This window comes from Pan troglodytes, chromosome 10, assembly GCF_028858775.2.
Source record: "Pan troglodytes isolate AG18354 chromosome 10, NHGRI_mPanTro3-v2.0_pri, whole genome shotgun sequence".
NCBI lineage: Eukaryota > Metazoa > Chordata > Mammalia > Primates > Hominidae > Pan > Pan troglodytes.
The window spans coordinates 70,698,775-70,715,889 of record NC_072408.2 but is presented as its reverse complement, the minus strand read 5'-3'; the positions used below and the strand labels follow the sequence as shown (position 1 = coordinate 70,715,889).

Below are 17,115 nucleotides of genomic sequence, written 5' to 3'. Positions count from 1 at the left end.
GTTAGCATATATAAATTCTACTGATTTTTATATGTTGATTTTATATCCTGCAACTTTACTGAATTCATTTATCAGTTCTACAAGTTTTTTGAGGGAGTCTTTAGGTTTTTCTAGGTGTAAGATAATGTCATCTGCTAAGAAAGCTAATTTAACTTCTTCTTTTCCAATTTGGATGCCCTTTATTTTTCCTGCCTATTTGCCCTGGCCTCTAAACCTCTGTTTTGGAAAAAGGCTTTCATGTAATCTAGCCAGTTATGTATTTTTTGTTCTATTTGTGTTCTTTATTTGAGCAAAACTAATAATTTACTATTTTCAGATTTACTCAGGCAACCTTAAAAAAATTAAAATGCCTAAGCCATCCATGCAGAAATTTTTATTAGCTACTCTTCAAATTACTTGTAAGTGTTGCTGTGTACAAAGGTAGAAAACAACTCTGACTAAACTTTATTTCTTCCAATATTAAGAGATTCCTTTACTTAGCTTACAGAAAATTCTCATAGAAAATCTTTGCTGGAGAGCAGAAGTATGGCAGCTCATTGATTAAAAAACCACAATCAAGGCCAGGGTGCGGTGGCTCATGCCTGTAATCTCAGCACTTTGGGAGGCTAAGGTGGGCAAATCACTTGAGGCTAGGAGTTTGAGACCAGCCTGGCCAACATGGCAAAACCTCGACTCTACTAAAAATACAAAAATTAGCCAGGCATGATGGTGCATGCCCGTAATCCCTGCTATGTGGGAGGCTGAGGCACAAGAATCACTTGAACCCAGGAGGCAAGTGTTGCAGTGAGCTGAGATTGCGCCACTGCACCCCAGCCTGAGCAACAGAGTAAGACTCTGTCTCAAAAAAACAAACAGAAACAAAAACACACATTCTTTCTTTTTAATACTGTAAATTTGGCAGAAAACTTGCTGAGTAAGTCTCTTTTAAAACTGCCTTTTAAACTCTCTTTTAAACTTTTATTTTTATTTTATTTCCCTTTTTTTAGAGGAAGGTTCTCACTATGTTGCCTAGGCTAGTCTTGAACACCTGGCCTCAAGCGATCCTCCTGTCTTGGCCTCCCATAGTGTTGGGATTATAGGTGTGAGCCACTGCACCCAGCCAGAAATGCCATTTTTATCACTACCCAAGGACCTCCATTGCTCTCTGGAGGCCTGTTGCATTCTCAGCCACCTTTAAGTTTCGCTTAGTTTCATGACTTAATGCCATCTGACATCACTCAAATGATCAAACTTTATTTTACGTTTCAATGTAAGTCTCAGGCCCTCTTGGATATTTTTACTAATTGTCAAGGATAGTAACTGGCTTCAACAAAGTCTTCTAACCTGTGAAATGCTTGCAAATTACAGGACAATCTCTTTTCCGAGTAGCCCAGTGTTATCTGGTATTTAGCATGCCTGCTTAACTGCCTGATGAGACATTACTGTAGATTATTGCTCAGAAAAAAATAGGCAAAACAAAGTTAGCAGTATGAAAAAATAGACGTGTATACTCTTTGATCCCAGAGATTTATCCTTAGGAAGTAATCAAGGATGTACTGTTCATACTAGTGAAAAAAAAAATTGCCAACAACATAAATGTTCAATAATATAATTTTTTAAAAAAATTATGGTACATCAATATAATGGAATTCAATTAAACTTTATAAATGGTGTTGGAGAAAACTACTTATTGATATAAAAAAGCAAAGCATTTATTCAGTGAAAAAACATGTAACAAAATTATGTACAATATGATCCCATTTTGTTAGGAAAAAATAACTATCTAAAAGTATACTGGCTGGGCATGGTGGCTCACGGCTGTAATCCCAGCACTTTGGGAAGCCAAGGCGGGTGGATCACCTGAGGTCAAGAGTTCAAGACCAGCCTGGCCAACAGGGCAAAATCTCATCTCTACTAAAAATACAAAAATTAGCCGGGAATGGTGGCATGAGACCTGTAATCCCAGCTACTCGGGAGGCTGAGGCAGAAGAATAGCTTGAACCCAGGAGGTGGAGGTTGTAGTGAGCTGAGATCATGCCACTGTTCTCCAGCCTGGGTAACACAGCGAGACTTAGTCTCAAAAATAAATCAATAAATAAATAAAGTATATAAAAGCTTACAAAATATTGAAGGTTAAGACATCAAAAAATGGCAGGGCACAGTGGTTCACGCCTGTAATCCCAACACTTTAGGAGGCCAAGGCAGGTGGATTACCTTAGGTCAGGAGTTCAAGACCAGCCTGGCCAACATGGTGAAATCCCATCTCTACTAAAAACACAAAAATTAGCTGGGCGTGGTGGCGCACACCTATAATCCCAGCTACTCAGGAGGCTGAGGTAGGAAAATTGCTTGAACCCGGGAGGCAGAGGTTGCAGTGAGCCAAGATCGTGCCATCGTACTCCAGCCTGGGCAACAAGAGTGAAACTCCAGCTCAAAAATAAAAAGACATCAAAAATTAACAGTGATTATATCTCAGTGTTGGAATCACATGCACTGTAATTTTCTTCCTGAAGTTGCTTCTACTTTCAAATTTTTTCTTCCTTTTTTTAACAAAAGTTATGTTATAATTCTTAATGAGATTTTTAAATGTTACCAAAAATTACATCTATTTTTTAATGTTAAGTAATGTGGAGTCCTGAACAATATTTTCTTTCTTTTTTTAAAACATACATCTTCTTTCCCATTTCTGCTTTGCTCATGCCCACATATTGTGTTGGGAATATCTTCCTTAAATTTAACTTATTGATCTCAAATTGTATTAGTTAATCCTCTTCATTGAAATATAATTTAGTTGTAAGCTCTGACAGAAATAAGGTGACATAAGAAAAAGAAAAGAAAAGGAAAGAAAAGAAAAGAAAAGCTTTACCTGGATATCAGTTAATTTGCTCAAGATGCGGCTTGCCAGCTTAGGACCATTCTCCATAGTTGGAATGTGTATTGTCTACAAAAGAAAGGGAAATGAGATAATTTGAGGGTACTCATGTATATGGTGATAACAGATAAGACACTCAAGCAATTCTTCTATACTAAGGCAATTCCACTGAAGTTAAGGAATAGCACTAAAACCTACTGACTCTGAGTGCTAGCACCTTATGCCAAAGACTTTCATATCCAAAATTTGAATAAAAACTAGCCAATGATAGCTTATACATTGCCTACCAATTAATTTTAGGGCATAACTGGTTTGTATACCAGCCTTCAGGATCATTTGAAGAACCAAGGAGAAGCTACAGATACCTAAAATAGTGGCTAAACTTAAAGAACCCTACCTCTTCCAAGATTCTGAGAATCTGTAAGGATGAATGATTGTCTTCTACATATTAACCCTCTGGCTAATATGAGAACTCAAAAGATATTTTGCCACAATTTAATGCAAGTCATTCTGGGAGCATAAATTAAAGCAAGTCTATGACTTCATAAAAGGGGCTTCTATATCTATATCTGGCCCAAGGTAAACTTCCAGGGGCCACTACCTCCACAATATCGGATAGCATGATTAAATGCGTGGCTGAAAGAGATTTCATGCTTCTAATTTGTATCTGAGTCATGCCTACTCATGCCTTGCTGGCTTGCATGTTTTGATAGTTTGATTTTAGGAGACAGTCTGTGCTCTCAAACACTTTTCATATTATACCCTTTAGTATAATACGATAATTAGATATACTTTTTGGCTGTAAATGCTTCCTAAGCCTGGATCATTAAAATTATGCTAAACCTTATAAACTTCTTATTTCTAGAAGTGAAATAATAATTCAACTTTAAAAAAATCTGGCCTAATGACAACTTCAGTGGATGGATCACATTACCTTGATGCATTATTATCAATGTAAGTATTGACATGAAACAGAATAATTCTTCTCCCATGAAACAGTCAATCTGTTGATGCAATTATGTCAAGAGCAATCCCTTAAAAGCAAGTTCTAAAACCTCAACAAATGAAGCAGCCATTATTAAAGTCAGAGGAGTTGAGCAAAACTCCAATCAGCTGAGGGAAAATAACTCTAAAGTAAAATTTGAAAACCAGTGGAGTTTGTTTGCATTTACGGTTGACACTTGAACAACATGGGTTTGAACTACACAAGTTCACTTATACGTGGACTTTCTTCTGCCTCTCCCACTCCTAAAACAGCAAGACCAATCCCTCCTCCTCCTCCTCCTCAGCCTACTCAACATGATGGACAATGAGGATGAAGACCTTTATGATGATCCACTTCCATGTAATGAATAGTAAATATATTTTCCCTTCCCCATGATTTTCGTAACTTACTTTATTGTAAGAATACATATATAACATACATAACATACAAAATATGTGCCAATCGACTGTTTTTGTTGTTGATAAGGCTTCTGGTGAACAGCAGGCTACTAGTAGTTAAGTTTTTGGGAAGTCAAAAGTTATATGTGGGCCGGGCATGGTGACTCACGCCTGTAATACCAGCACTTTGGGAAGTCAAGGCAGGTGAATCACTTGAACTCAAGAGTTTGAGACCAGCCTGTGAAACATCTTGAAACCCCGTCTCTACAAAAAATACTAAAATTAGCTGGGTGTGGTGGTGCACACCTGTGGTCCCAGCTACTTGGGAGACTGAGGTGGGAGGATCGCTTGAGCTTGGGAGGTGGAGGTTGCAGTGAGCCGAGATTGTGCCCCTGCACTCCAGCACAGGTGACAGAGAAAGACCCCGTTTAAAAAAACAAACAAACAAAAAAAGTTGTATGTGGATTTTTCAACTGCATGGGGGTTGACACCCCTAATCCCTGTGTTGTTCAAGGATCTGCTATAATATGAATAACTTAAGCCGGTTCACATTATAAGAATAATACTTACATGCCTTTAAGTTATAAAGTTAGATGCCAATGTTAATCATAAGTATTGGAGCTTTGTTATAAAGTGAAAAGCAAAACAATTTGACAAGAAAACAAAAGTATGGCACATATAAAATCAGACTAATTTACTAAGAGGAGAATATTTCTTCCAACCAAATCCTCAAATTCCTTTTGTAAGACTTTAGTAAATGCACCAGGTTTGCCAATGAATAATTCTTGTAAAGTGGTCTACTTACTATTAATAATAACAGCATTAATAGTAAAAACATCAAGGGATTGACCATTCGAATGCATTTTCCACAACTATTTGCCATTCCTAATCCAGTAGTTTGGAAGTACTTTTGGTTAACCAGAAACTGAAATGTAACTACCTATAGAGCCTTCCTTAGTGCGCTGGTAGGAAGGAAGAGAGAAGAGTAGAAGACTGTCGGCATAGCTCCAATCCCGACATGTAGGTAAGACAGATCTTACATGTGTCCAAGGACAAAACTAACTTCCCACCGTGTTTAAGCTTACGCGAAATCACTGGAAACATAGTAGATATATGCTAATACAGTTTCATCTGGATAAACTGTCCCAGTTATTTTTTTTTGTAGTGCCAAGTTAAAAAACAAAAACAACAACAAAAAAGACCTAGCATGGTGCGGTGGTGCACTCCTGTAATCCCAGCAACTCAGGAGGCTGAAGCAGAAGGATTGCGTGAGCCCAGGAGTTTGAGGCTGCAGTGAGCTATGATCACACCAGTGAATAGCCACTGCACTCCAGCCTGGGCAACACAGCGAGACTCCATCTCTTTAAAATAAAGAAAAACAACAACAACGACAAAACTTTTGCATCTTGGGTCTGGGTCCAAATACAATTTTATTCATACACTTAAATGTAATTTAATGTGATTGGAAATGATAGGAAATGAGGAAATACTTGACGTACCTCGCCTTTGTACAGTATATCAGAAACTGGGCAAACAACACAGGCTGTACCAGAGCCAAACATCTCTCTCACTCTGTTCCCCTCCAGGGCTGTTGTCAAGTCATCCATGGTGAGGTATCTCTCTGACACCTTAAATTCACCCTGCATGGAATATAAAAAATAAGAAGTATATTTTAAAGGAAAAGGCATGCAAAAACAATTGCAATACTTACTGTTCTGCTTAACATTCTGATTGCACTTAGACAAGGTCATAATCATCCTTTAAGGGAAAGCTGGAAGCAGCACACCACCTTATTGGTGAACACATTGAGGTGTTAAGTAACCTACTTCAAGGTCACAGATTTATATATGAGATTATCAGAATATAAAATATAAGATTATCACCACAAGACATATGGTATACTTTAACATATGCCTTCTTTTTTGCCTTATTTGTTAACTTCTATAAAGTCTCACAAAATTGATGCATCCCAAATGCTGCTTGATGCATGCTCCGTGTTAACAGTGTCTTAGGCCGGGCACGGTGGCTCATGCCTGTAATCTCTGCATTTGGGGAGGCTGAGGCAGGCAGATTACTTGAGGTCCGGAGTTTGAGACCAGCCTGGCCAACCTGGTAAAACCCTGTCTCTACTAAAAATACAAAAATTAGCCAGGCATGGTGGCAGGTGCCTGTAATCCCAGCTACTCAGGAGGCTGAGGCAGGAGAATCGCTTGAACTCAGGAGGCAGAGGTTGCAGTGAACCAAGATCACGTCACTGCAGTCCAGCCTGGGTGACGGAGTGAGACTCTGTCTCCAAAAACAAAAGAAAACAAAAAAATCAGTGTCTTAAAACCTACTTTACCATAAAGGAGAACAATGTATTATATAATATTAATAATTATAGCTACCATTTATCAAGCACCCGTTATTATGCCAAGTTCTGTAATTTTAAGGGTGAGTACTATCATCCCCATTTTACAGATGAGGAAACTAAGGTTCAAGGAGGTTGAAGGACATCTCCAGGGCCACAAAGGAAGTAAATGACAGAAACTCAATTTGAACCCAGGTCTGATCTGATTGGCTCCAAATTTGGTACTCTTTCTACCTTTGTCTCTCTTTTTTTTTTTTTTTTTTTGAGACAGGGTCTTGCCCTGTCACCCAGGCTGGAATGCAGTGGCATAATCTTGGCTCACTGCAGTGTCGACCTCCCAGGCCCAAGTGATCCTCCTGTCTCAGTCTCCTGAGCACCTGGGACTACAGGTGTATGCTGCCATGCCCAACTAGGTTTTATATTTTATATTTTATTTTGTAAAGATAGGGGTCTCCCTATGTTGCCCAGGCTGGGCTCATGTGATCCTCCCACCTCAGCCTCCCAAAGTGCCAAAGTGCTGGGATTATAGTTGTGAGCCACTGTGCACGGCTTACCTATATCTTTTATGGAATAAAGAACAGACTGAGTTCAAATATCTGAAATACTCATTATTTTTAAACATTGAATGTATATTTGGACTTTATTTGAGAAATTGTATTGTATGTATTTTTTTTCTTAATATGACTAACAGTTGACTTTACAGTGACAATTCTCTTCCTTCTCTTTCAGTACACATTCAGTGGATTTTCATCATGGAATTAGTGGTATAACCTCATTGACGTCTGCCAAAGTGCTTGAATATATTCTTTGCTCAAGGATAGGAAATGGGAAAAAGATCCTTTTAAGCTATGTGTTTAAACTATCTGTTTAATTCTCGTTCTTTTACCTCAGTGGTTCAAGTTCAAAGTTTGTCAACAAGTTATTTGAATAAAGAGCAACAAAAATAGAGAGGTTTAAAAAAATAAGATGAGTATTTTTTCTTAATTTATAAACCCACAAGAGATAAAAATGGAAATCAAAACTCTTGGCAATTTTCAAAATATTTTGAACATATTCAAAATATTTGAATATTTAAAAGAAGAACTCATGCTGTAAGTAGATTTGGAAGAGCAGGAAAATATATCTGCAATAGAAATATGGCTCTTTGAAAGTTTCAATTTCTCTCAGTCTACAATTGCAATTATGTTGTTCAAAGGTAAATGAACTGCAGAAAATCAGGCAAATTAATTGAAAACAAGCTGAGTTCTGTGTCCTGAAAAAGAAAAGAAAACTCTTTTGTAAATAAGCAGAATTGTTTTTGCTCTGCTCACCCTTACTTATCTTTGGACAATTTCCCCTATCTGGCAAATAGTGGTGACCCCCTACATGCCTCTTGACATTTCACGTCTCATGTTTTAAAATAGCTTTTAAAATAAATTACAGCTATGAAGTCAAGAAAAAATTTCCTCCATAATAACCTATTTTTCATGCTAGCAAATCATTAGTGTGGGAAAGTATTTCCACTTGCAACTTGTCATCGAACCTTCTGTACTTGGTTGATATTTTTCTTTAATAAAACAAAAATTACTGAGCTTCAAAAATATCTTTCCAACTGCAAACATATTTAGGACAGGGCAAGCTGTTTGAAATTATACCAACGGTTTGTAAATGTCATGCCCAATGTGCCAGCCAGCATGTAGCAGTTGGGTCTTGTCTACTTCAGGGTTTTGTAGAATTATTTATAGCACATTTCATCTATTTTGAAAGTCTTTTCCAGAGAAACCATGCTGGTATGCTCCTAGATAACGTGTGTGTTTCTAAACATTTGTCCTATTACTACTAGTACTCTTTGACCACAGTAAGCTCAAAGCCTTTTCATGTTCTTTGGAGACCATTTTAACACCTGGGTCAAAAGTTCCATCCAAGAACCTTTACCAGACACCCAATTCATTCAATAATTTGTCTTGAATACATTATGTCATTTCCAAAACCAAATCTTTTTAAATTTTATTTTATTTTATTTATTTATTTATTTATTTATTTATTTATTTATTTATTTACTTTTAGAGACATGGTCTCACCCTGTATTCAGGCTGTAGTGCAGTGGCTTGATCATAGCTCACTGCGACCTTGACCTCCTGATCTTATGCCATCCTCCCACCTCAGCTCCCCCAAGTAGCTGGGACTACAGGCATGTACCACCATGTTCAGCTAATTTTTTTGATTTTTTTTGTAGATTCGGGGTCTTACTATGTTGCCCAGGCTGGTCTTGAATTCCTGGGCTCAAGTGATCCTCCTCCCTTGGCCTCCCAAAGTGCTAGAATTATAGGCATGAACCACTGCACCCAGTCCACCAAATTGTTTAATATGCTTGCCTGTGTCACACGAATTTGAAAGTCTACTGAAAACAACTTTACATTTGCTTGCATGTTCTGATTTTAAAATAGGCATGTATATGAATTTTGGAGGATGGGGGTAGGACAGAGAGAAAAAGAAGGCAGTCAAACCAATAATGTTATATTAGTAAACATTTATATGTCAGTGAAATTATTTCATTTCTATGGCAAGCATGGTTACACTGGTATAAATAAAGGAAAGGAAGAAGTATCATTGCCATTTGGAAGCAACACAGACTTGGGAAGTTAAGGAATGTCTGGATGGAAGCACATCAAGTACGAACCAGACAAAAGTTGGTGGGAGATACCTGGTAGACTGAGACTACTACTAGAATACTTCTCCACTATGGCATCTTGCTAAACTGGTTTCTCTCTGCCCTTGCTATCAACAATACTTATTTTAATAGTCTTGCCAAGAAAGCCCTTCTAGAAGAATACTTTTCATTCATGTTAGAATTTAAAGATTAGATAACATTGGTTGGAACCACAGGATATTATTTCAACACTAGGCTGGGCTTATTTTGATTATTTTTTATTTCAGGCTTACAAAAGTTGTTCATATCAAAGGCACTCACCCACTGATGTGCCAGGTCCAGAATGCACCGCCTTGTCACTCCTGGAAGAATGATGCCATCTAGTGGAGGAGTTGCCAGTTCTTCTTCTGTCAATCAGAAATTGGGACATTTTCAAACTTTCACTACATTAGGCATGCCTTATTATCAATAGCCATTTTTTTTAAAAAACCATCACAATTTTGCTAGCAACAAACATACAGAAAATTTTACTGTTCTGCATGATCAAATTTCCCAAATCAGTGCACACTTCAGGTAGACTCTTATTTAAAAAAAGAAGAAAGAAGGAAGGAAGGAAAGAAGGAAGGAAGGAAGGAAGGAAGAAAGAAAGAGGAAGGAAGGAAGGAAGGAAGGAAGGAAGGAAGGAAGGAAGGAAGGAAGGAAGGAGAAAGAGAAAGAAAGAAAGAAAGAAAGAAAGAAAGAAAGAAAGAAAGAAAGAAAGAAAGAGAGAGAGGGAGGGAGGGAGGAAGGAAGGAACGAAGGAAGGAAGAAAGAAAAAAGAAAGAAAAGAAAGAGAGAAGGAAAGAAAGAAAGAGGGAGGGAGGGAGGGAGAAAGGAAGGAAGGAAGGAAGGAAGAAAGAGAAGGAAGGGAGGAAGGGGGGAGGGAAGGAAGGAAGGAAGGAAGGAAGGAAGGAGGGGAAGTTATCTAATCATCTTCAGTTTACTCTTAACCAGTAAAATAATGAGATGGTTTTCCACCAACAAACAGTAAGAGTTATTGCATGGTCTTAAGAGGAATATTCTGAAGTGAAAATTTACCTTAGCAGATGAAAGGTAGTTACTAATTAGAATAATGTAGATAGGATCTTACTCAGAAAAACTGGTCATTACCAAACCTTCTAAGAATGCTATGGAGGAGGCTATCCCCAAGAAGTGTGCGTGCCTACTCAGGCTGGTCACTGCTTCCACGCTGCCCTTGGAAAGTCTAATTTTTTTTTTAGGTTACCCAGGCTGGAGTGCAGTGGCGCCATCTCAGCTCACTGCACCCTCTGCCTCCTGGGTTCAAGCGATTCTCCTGCCTCAGCCTCCTGAGTAGCTGGGATTACAGGTACGCGCCACCACGCCTGGCTAATTTTTGTATTTTTAGTAGAGACGGGGTTTCACCATGTTGGTCAGGCTGGTCTCGAACTCCTGACCTCAGATGATCTGCCCCCCTCGGCCTCCCAAAGTGCTGAGATTACAGATGTGAGCCACTGCGCCCAGCCTAAGAGTCTATCTTTAGTGATTTTCAAACCTGGTGGAGCATCAGCAACAAGTATGGAGATGCTGCCTTTGCCCTCTGAGATTCAAATGTAACGGGCTTATCAGAGTGAGCTCAAGCACGTATATGGTTAAAAAAGAAGACATTCAAGAAACAAAACTCCAAAGCTGAGCTACTGCTCTACTGTGAGATGACTGCAGACATCCCTAACTACTGTGAGGTCTAGTAGGACAATTGTTCACAGGCATCATGCGTGATCCATCAGCTGCACAAGCTCTCCTTACAGTACCCTCTGGCACTCAGCATCTCCCTTTCCTCCCCACTTCTGACACCCAGGAGTCTGAATCTAGTGAGTCCTGACACTGAGGCCACCACCCTCTCCCTCAATACATGGTGGTTCTAGGCTCGCCCACTCCACTGGGGTTACATCAGACATGCCCAACAATCAAGCTCTATCTGGAATACCAAACTCTATCTTCATCCTTCTATCCTCAAAACTGGGCATTGTGCCTAGCCCAGAGTGTATATAATAAATGTTTTTGAGTAAAAAATAAATGAATAAGTTATCTTTGCTAGGATACAGCAGTATGGCTTTTTTGAGTTTTGTTTCTGAAAATCATCTGCTGAAAATTGCTTTCTGGAAAGGAGAAAATTTGTTCTTGGCAATGTTCTTAGGGCTACTCTTTGTCATGTTTAGAAGTGTTGATGATCTCAAAATAAACATGTGTTTTGCAATAGCTAGCCAACTAGATACATAAATGTATGGATCTATTTGTGTGTGTATATATATGTACGCACACACACACTTCCAGTGCCCCCAAACCGGACCTTTCCTAAAGCTTGCTGAGCCCTGAGACTACATGAAGTTAAATGAAAACAGCAGCCCCGCATGTGCAAGTGCTGTTTTGTGAAACATATTTAACACCCAGAACTGTAACCACTAGCCTGAGGTCAAGGAACAGAACATCTGCTTCTCTGGTTGCCAGACAGAGATGATGACATGACAACATTTGGGTGAGAAATATTCATTTTCCTCTGCAACCACAAACATACTTACAAGAGCCAGAAATCACTCCAGATTGCCCAACATGAGGAAAACAGAACCTACAAATGCAGCTTGTTTTTGACAAAGAAATCATTTTTAGGAGATGAGGAATTTAGAAGCAATAACAGCAGGATTCATCTGTGACTTCCCAAAGTCAAACACTAATGGAAACCAGGAATGTAGGTCTGCATAAGTGCCCTAAACACCATCAGCACAATTAGCCATTTATTCTACAAATACATATTGAGTGCTGTTTACTGTTTTAAGCTCTATGAATACAGCAGTGAACAAAACTGGCATATCTCCCTGCTTACTTTCTAATAGACACAGGTAAACATTTATTGTGTTGATAGTATGTTAGACTACACAGGGGGAAATAAAGAAGGAAAATCAATGGAGAATGCTGGAATGCTGGGGAGAAATGGGAAACGGAGTTTATGATTTTGATTAAGAGCTCAAGAAAAGCCAGACTGAGAATGGGATTTGTAAGCAAAGATTTGGAGGATGTCAAAGAGCAAGCGGTGCAGACATCTGGGGAAGAGTGCTCCAAGTCGAGTCCGTATACACGCCTGACGTGTCCAAGAAGACTCATGATGTGGCCTGAGCAATACCGAGATTCACTGCTGTGGTTGTTTTCCCAAAGTGACTGTGAACTCAACCACAAGGCCTGGGTCTTATTTTTCAGGGTATCTCCAGGGTTCAGGATATGATACAATGCTTTGTTCAAACGGTGAATAGCAAGCGTATGGGTTAAATTACTCATCAACAGAGTGATGATGTGTGATCTTACCACCACGGGTGCTGTTACTGAAATCAAAACTCCCATGAGTTACAAGCTGAGTGCCACACATAGTGACTGTGCACAGCACTGTGCTTTGAACACACACTATCCACCACCCCATCCACCTTCCTGCACCAGCCATCTCAACCAACAGGAGCAGTGTGTGTGGGCGCTCATGAAAAGAGGGCAGGCTATTACCGAAAGAACTCTGTTTATACCTCCTATCGGTAACGTTTGTGAAAATCAGTATTGTGCTGATTTTCAACTCGTTTGTTCATTGTATTTTCTTAAAATCATGTGATATAAATCAAAGTTACTTCAGAACTGCATGTCTTTTTTTTAGCCCAAAGGTTTTTCCTAACATTCTATTTACTTCAAATATTTATTCTATTTCCTTTCTCCTTATTCTGAATTTTATTTGTTCTGTTAGATGAACATCCCCAAAGTGAAGGAGTATATTAAAACTAAAGTTATCCCAGGCAACCATAATCCGAATAGTAACTAACAGTCTTAAGGTCTTGTATATTTTGCAAGAGGCAGAAGACAAACTCACTCATTTCTATTCTGACCTTTAAAAGCCACGGTGGAAATGTTTCATGATTATTGTTTGGATAAAGAACAATTTTCCACCAGGACAGTTTCTGGTGTTTCTGGTTAAATCATGTAGCTCTGATTCAGAGTGTACTTAAATTCTGACATCTCCCATCCATAAAAATAATGATGGTACCACCTCTGAATGATGTAACTGTTTTTGTTTTGAGCTGTGTGGTTTTTTGGTGGAGTTTGGGGTGGGGGTAAGAGTGGGCAGATGGGAAGAAGGGTTGAATCGGCCTATTATCTTCTAAGTGCAGAGGTCAACACTGGCTACAATCTTCCAAGTGTAGCTTTTGTTATATGTCACATACAGTAACTCAAATTTATAAATCATAAATATTCCTGTATAAATTTTATTTTCAAACAGTGCCAAGTACAAACAGCAGGAATGGAAGGATGAGGATGATCTGTATCTGGTTTTTCATATGCCAAGGATTACCAATGGCCAAGCCCAGGACAAGGCGTACTCACCATATCTTCTGTTTATTCTACCTCTGACTGCAGTATAAGACTCATCTTGTTAGTCTCTGCAACTAACACTAAAATTAGTACTTAGCTCTGAATTCAGCCACATCTAAATTACCATTTTCCTCTTTTTGTAGCCAAATAACATTAGAGCAAGAGAGGCTACTGTAGCTACTTTCAAATATAAACTGCATTTTAAAAAATTTAATTGAAACTACTAACACTGAGACTTCATAAGTATTTGGAATCATTTATATTTCTAGTCTCTATAATTACTACTGTGAAATGAACAACCTAAGAATGTAAACAAGTCTAAAAATACGTTTCTAAATTTGGTATGATTATCAAAATTCTAATAGAAATAAATGCCTGTTTTTCTCCCACCGTTGGCCATTTAATTCAATATCATACACATTGCCAACACTTCACTGAACCCCTATGGTCTCTGCCAACTAATAAAAAAAAAAAACAGCAAAGAAAAGTAATGAGTACTCAGGATATTAAAGATAATAGAGAAATATTGATATCTATAGTGGATATATGAAATTGTCTTGAATGAACCAGGATCTAGATACAATCCCAAGATACATTGATTTATCTTTTAAAATGGTGCTCTTTAATCAGATTGAGTTCTAGAGTAAATTTGGGAGATTGTGATACATTTTCAAAATATGTAGAAAAGGCAACAATTGTTAAAACAATTACAGCCAGAGAGTACACAAAATCCTTCCAGTAGAATCAGTACACTGCACTTATTACTATAGCATTTTATATACGGTATATGGTGAATGACCATTGACCTGATCTGAGACCTGTGTCTCAATGCAAGGTGTTCAGATAGGAAAATCGTTGGGGAACTGCAGAAGGGATAAGGAAGCAAATCTTCCAATCATGGTAACTTAAATCCCTTAATGTGACATCTCAGTATCTCAATAATCAGTACATCTAGAGCCAGAAAAACAAAAAAACGAAAAACAAAAAACCTCTAGAGCTTCTTTAAATCGAAACTCGGCCGGGTGCAGTGGCTCACACCTGTAATCCCAGCACTTTGGGAGGCCAAGGCCGGTGGATCACCTGAGGTCAGGAGTTCAAGACCAGCCTGACCAACATGGTGAAACCCTATCTCTACTAAAAAAAAATACAAAAATTAGCTGGGCATGGTGGCAGGCTCCTGCAATCCCAGCTACTCGGGAGGCTGAGGCAGGAGAATTGCTTGAACCAGGGTGCAGTGAGCTGAGATCACACCATTGCACTGCAGCCTGGGCGACATAGTGAGACTCCACCTCTTTAAAAAAGAAAGAAAGAAAAAAAAGAAACTTGTGTCTATTTGGGCAGCAAAAGCACAGTAGTCCTTACTTAGCCTTTGGAACTGTGCTGCTTACTCCCTTGTACTAAGTTTCTAGCTCTTGTCTTTCTGGTCCTGTTGAAAATGACTGAGAAATGCACACAGTGAAATCTGAGTGGATTACCTCCATCTTCATTTATCCAGTAAAGAAAAAGATTCATAGTTCCCACTTCAGTGATCTGATGGTCCTCTCCATAGAGCCACAGGACCTGCTGACACCCATTATCTACTGCTTCACATTGGGCAAAAAGAGATGAGCCGTAATTCCTTTAAGAAAGAGAAAATACACAGGTTACAAACATACTTCATCCCCACTCCCTCATCTTCTACCCTCTGATAGCCTCAAGCTCTTAATTCACATGTGGACGTAGTGAAGGTATTATGTTCTTAATATATATACACTCTCTAGTCAACTGCATAACATTAAAGGAAAACTCATTAGAAAATCTAAGTGATTTAACTGCATTCATCGGAGAGAGAACAACGTGAAACCTTGAAATTTTAACTTGAAATGTAATGATAGAAGAACACAGGTAAATAGCCAAGTTAATGAGAACAGTTAAAAGTTACTATGTTTCCACACACCAAGCAATTTTACGTGAATTATTTCATTTAAATCTCACACCAATACTATGAGATAGACACTATCATTATTTCCATTGTTCAGATGAGAAACTAAGGTTTAGAGAAGTAACTTCTGTCAAGTTGCAATAGAAGAGCAGCAAGTGTGAGCGCTCTTATCTAACACCTTTTAATGTATCCAAGGAATACATAATGCCCAATGTCTAAATTCCCCTAAAAGATAGGACAAATGTTAAAAGTCTCGATGTTGACCAAAAAGTATTTCAAAAGCCTATTTTTCTCAGCCCGCACCATTCATCTCAGATTATTTAAAATGAAAGGAACACAGCACATTTTCCCGGAATGACAATTTAGTGTTATAATACTTTTAAGGTATCATCTTTTATCTAAACTTATATGGGAAAATTATGGAGTATATTATAAAATAGGGATGAATATTTTAGACAAAACATGAGAGTCCTCAAATAAATGTGATGACTGCTTGCCTCCCTACACCCCTGGTTGTATAACTCAGTAGGTCTGAGAAGTACTGCCATAAGACAGTCAGGGGTCGGGAATAAACTCTAGACCTCCTGTTGCACCATGAAATCCCCAGAAATACACAGAAACAAACAATGAAAAACAACTAAAACAACTACAAATGTAGTAATGTAAAACTCCTACATTACATTACATTAATGTAATCTACCACAAAATATCTATTTAGGTCTCTTAGACTCTTTTACATCTGGGTAAAATTACAATTTGTACTGTTGTCTAAATAAAAGTTGAGCATGAGGCCAGGCGCGGTGGCTTATGTCTGTAATCCTAGCACTTTAGGAGTCTAAGATGGGCGGATCACTGAGGTCAGGAGTTCGAGACCAGCCCGGCCAACATGGTGAAACCATGTCTCTACTGAAAATACAAGAATTAGCTGGGCGTGGTGGCGGGTGCCTATAATCTCAGCTGCTAGGGAGGCTGAGGGAGGAGAATCATTTTAACCCAGGAGGCAAAGGTTGCAGTGAGCCAAGATAGCACCACTGCACTCCAGCCTGGGTGACACAGTGAGACTCAGTCTCAAAAAAAATAAAAATTAAACATTAGAGCCACATGTTAGTGTATATCTACTGTTTTCATCTGCACTATATTCCATACTCTTATAAAAACATAGTCTTTCTATAGAGCTATGTCATTCTGCTTGGACTGATAATATAGCATCTTGCCCTACCACAACTGATGACAATATAGCATCTTGCCCTGCTGCAGCTGAGTTAAAGGGTGGGCATATAACCTAAGACAGTCACATGATTCCTTTTTTGGATGCATTCACTCATTTTAATGTCTATAACCTGAAATACAGGCATTTTCTCCCTTCTGGGGTTGCTTACTTGGTATGCTGTAAAACTGGGGTCAGCTGTGTCCATGATCACCACACTTCACAGAAGAAAGCGTCTGAAGTGGGAGAGCCCTAGGCCAACATGGAGCCAGAAGCTCTGACCAGAGGCAGAGGAAGAAGGGAAGAAAAAGGGGGATGTGCAAAGGACACAAGAAACTTGGAAATAATTGCTTTAGCCCCTAGCATCCTAGTTTCA

General features: G+C 38.7%; 1 protein-coding gene across 5 annotated transcripts in view; it reads right to left on the bottom strand.

Annotated features, from left to right (window-relative positions):
* Positions 1-17,115, bottom strand: part of BCAT1 (branched chain amino acid transaminase 1) — a 137,024-nt gene that overhangs the window by 15,597 nt on the left and 104,312 nt on the right. For all 5 annotated transcript variants that reach the window (XM_009425724.5, XM_009425725.5, XM_001143074.8 and 2 more), the window contains 4 exons: positions 15,087-15,229; positions 9,535-9,620; positions 5,734-5,874; positions 2,846-2,920 (listed from right to left, as the gene is read on the bottom strand). In XM_009425724.5, the coding sequence (XP_009423999.1) occupies positions 2,846-2,920; positions 5,734-5,874; positions 9,535-9,620; positions 15,087-15,229 (445 nt within the window). The remainder of the gene's footprint in view (positions 1-2,845; positions 2,921-5,733; positions 5,875-9,534; positions 9,621-15,086; positions 15,230-17,115) is intronic.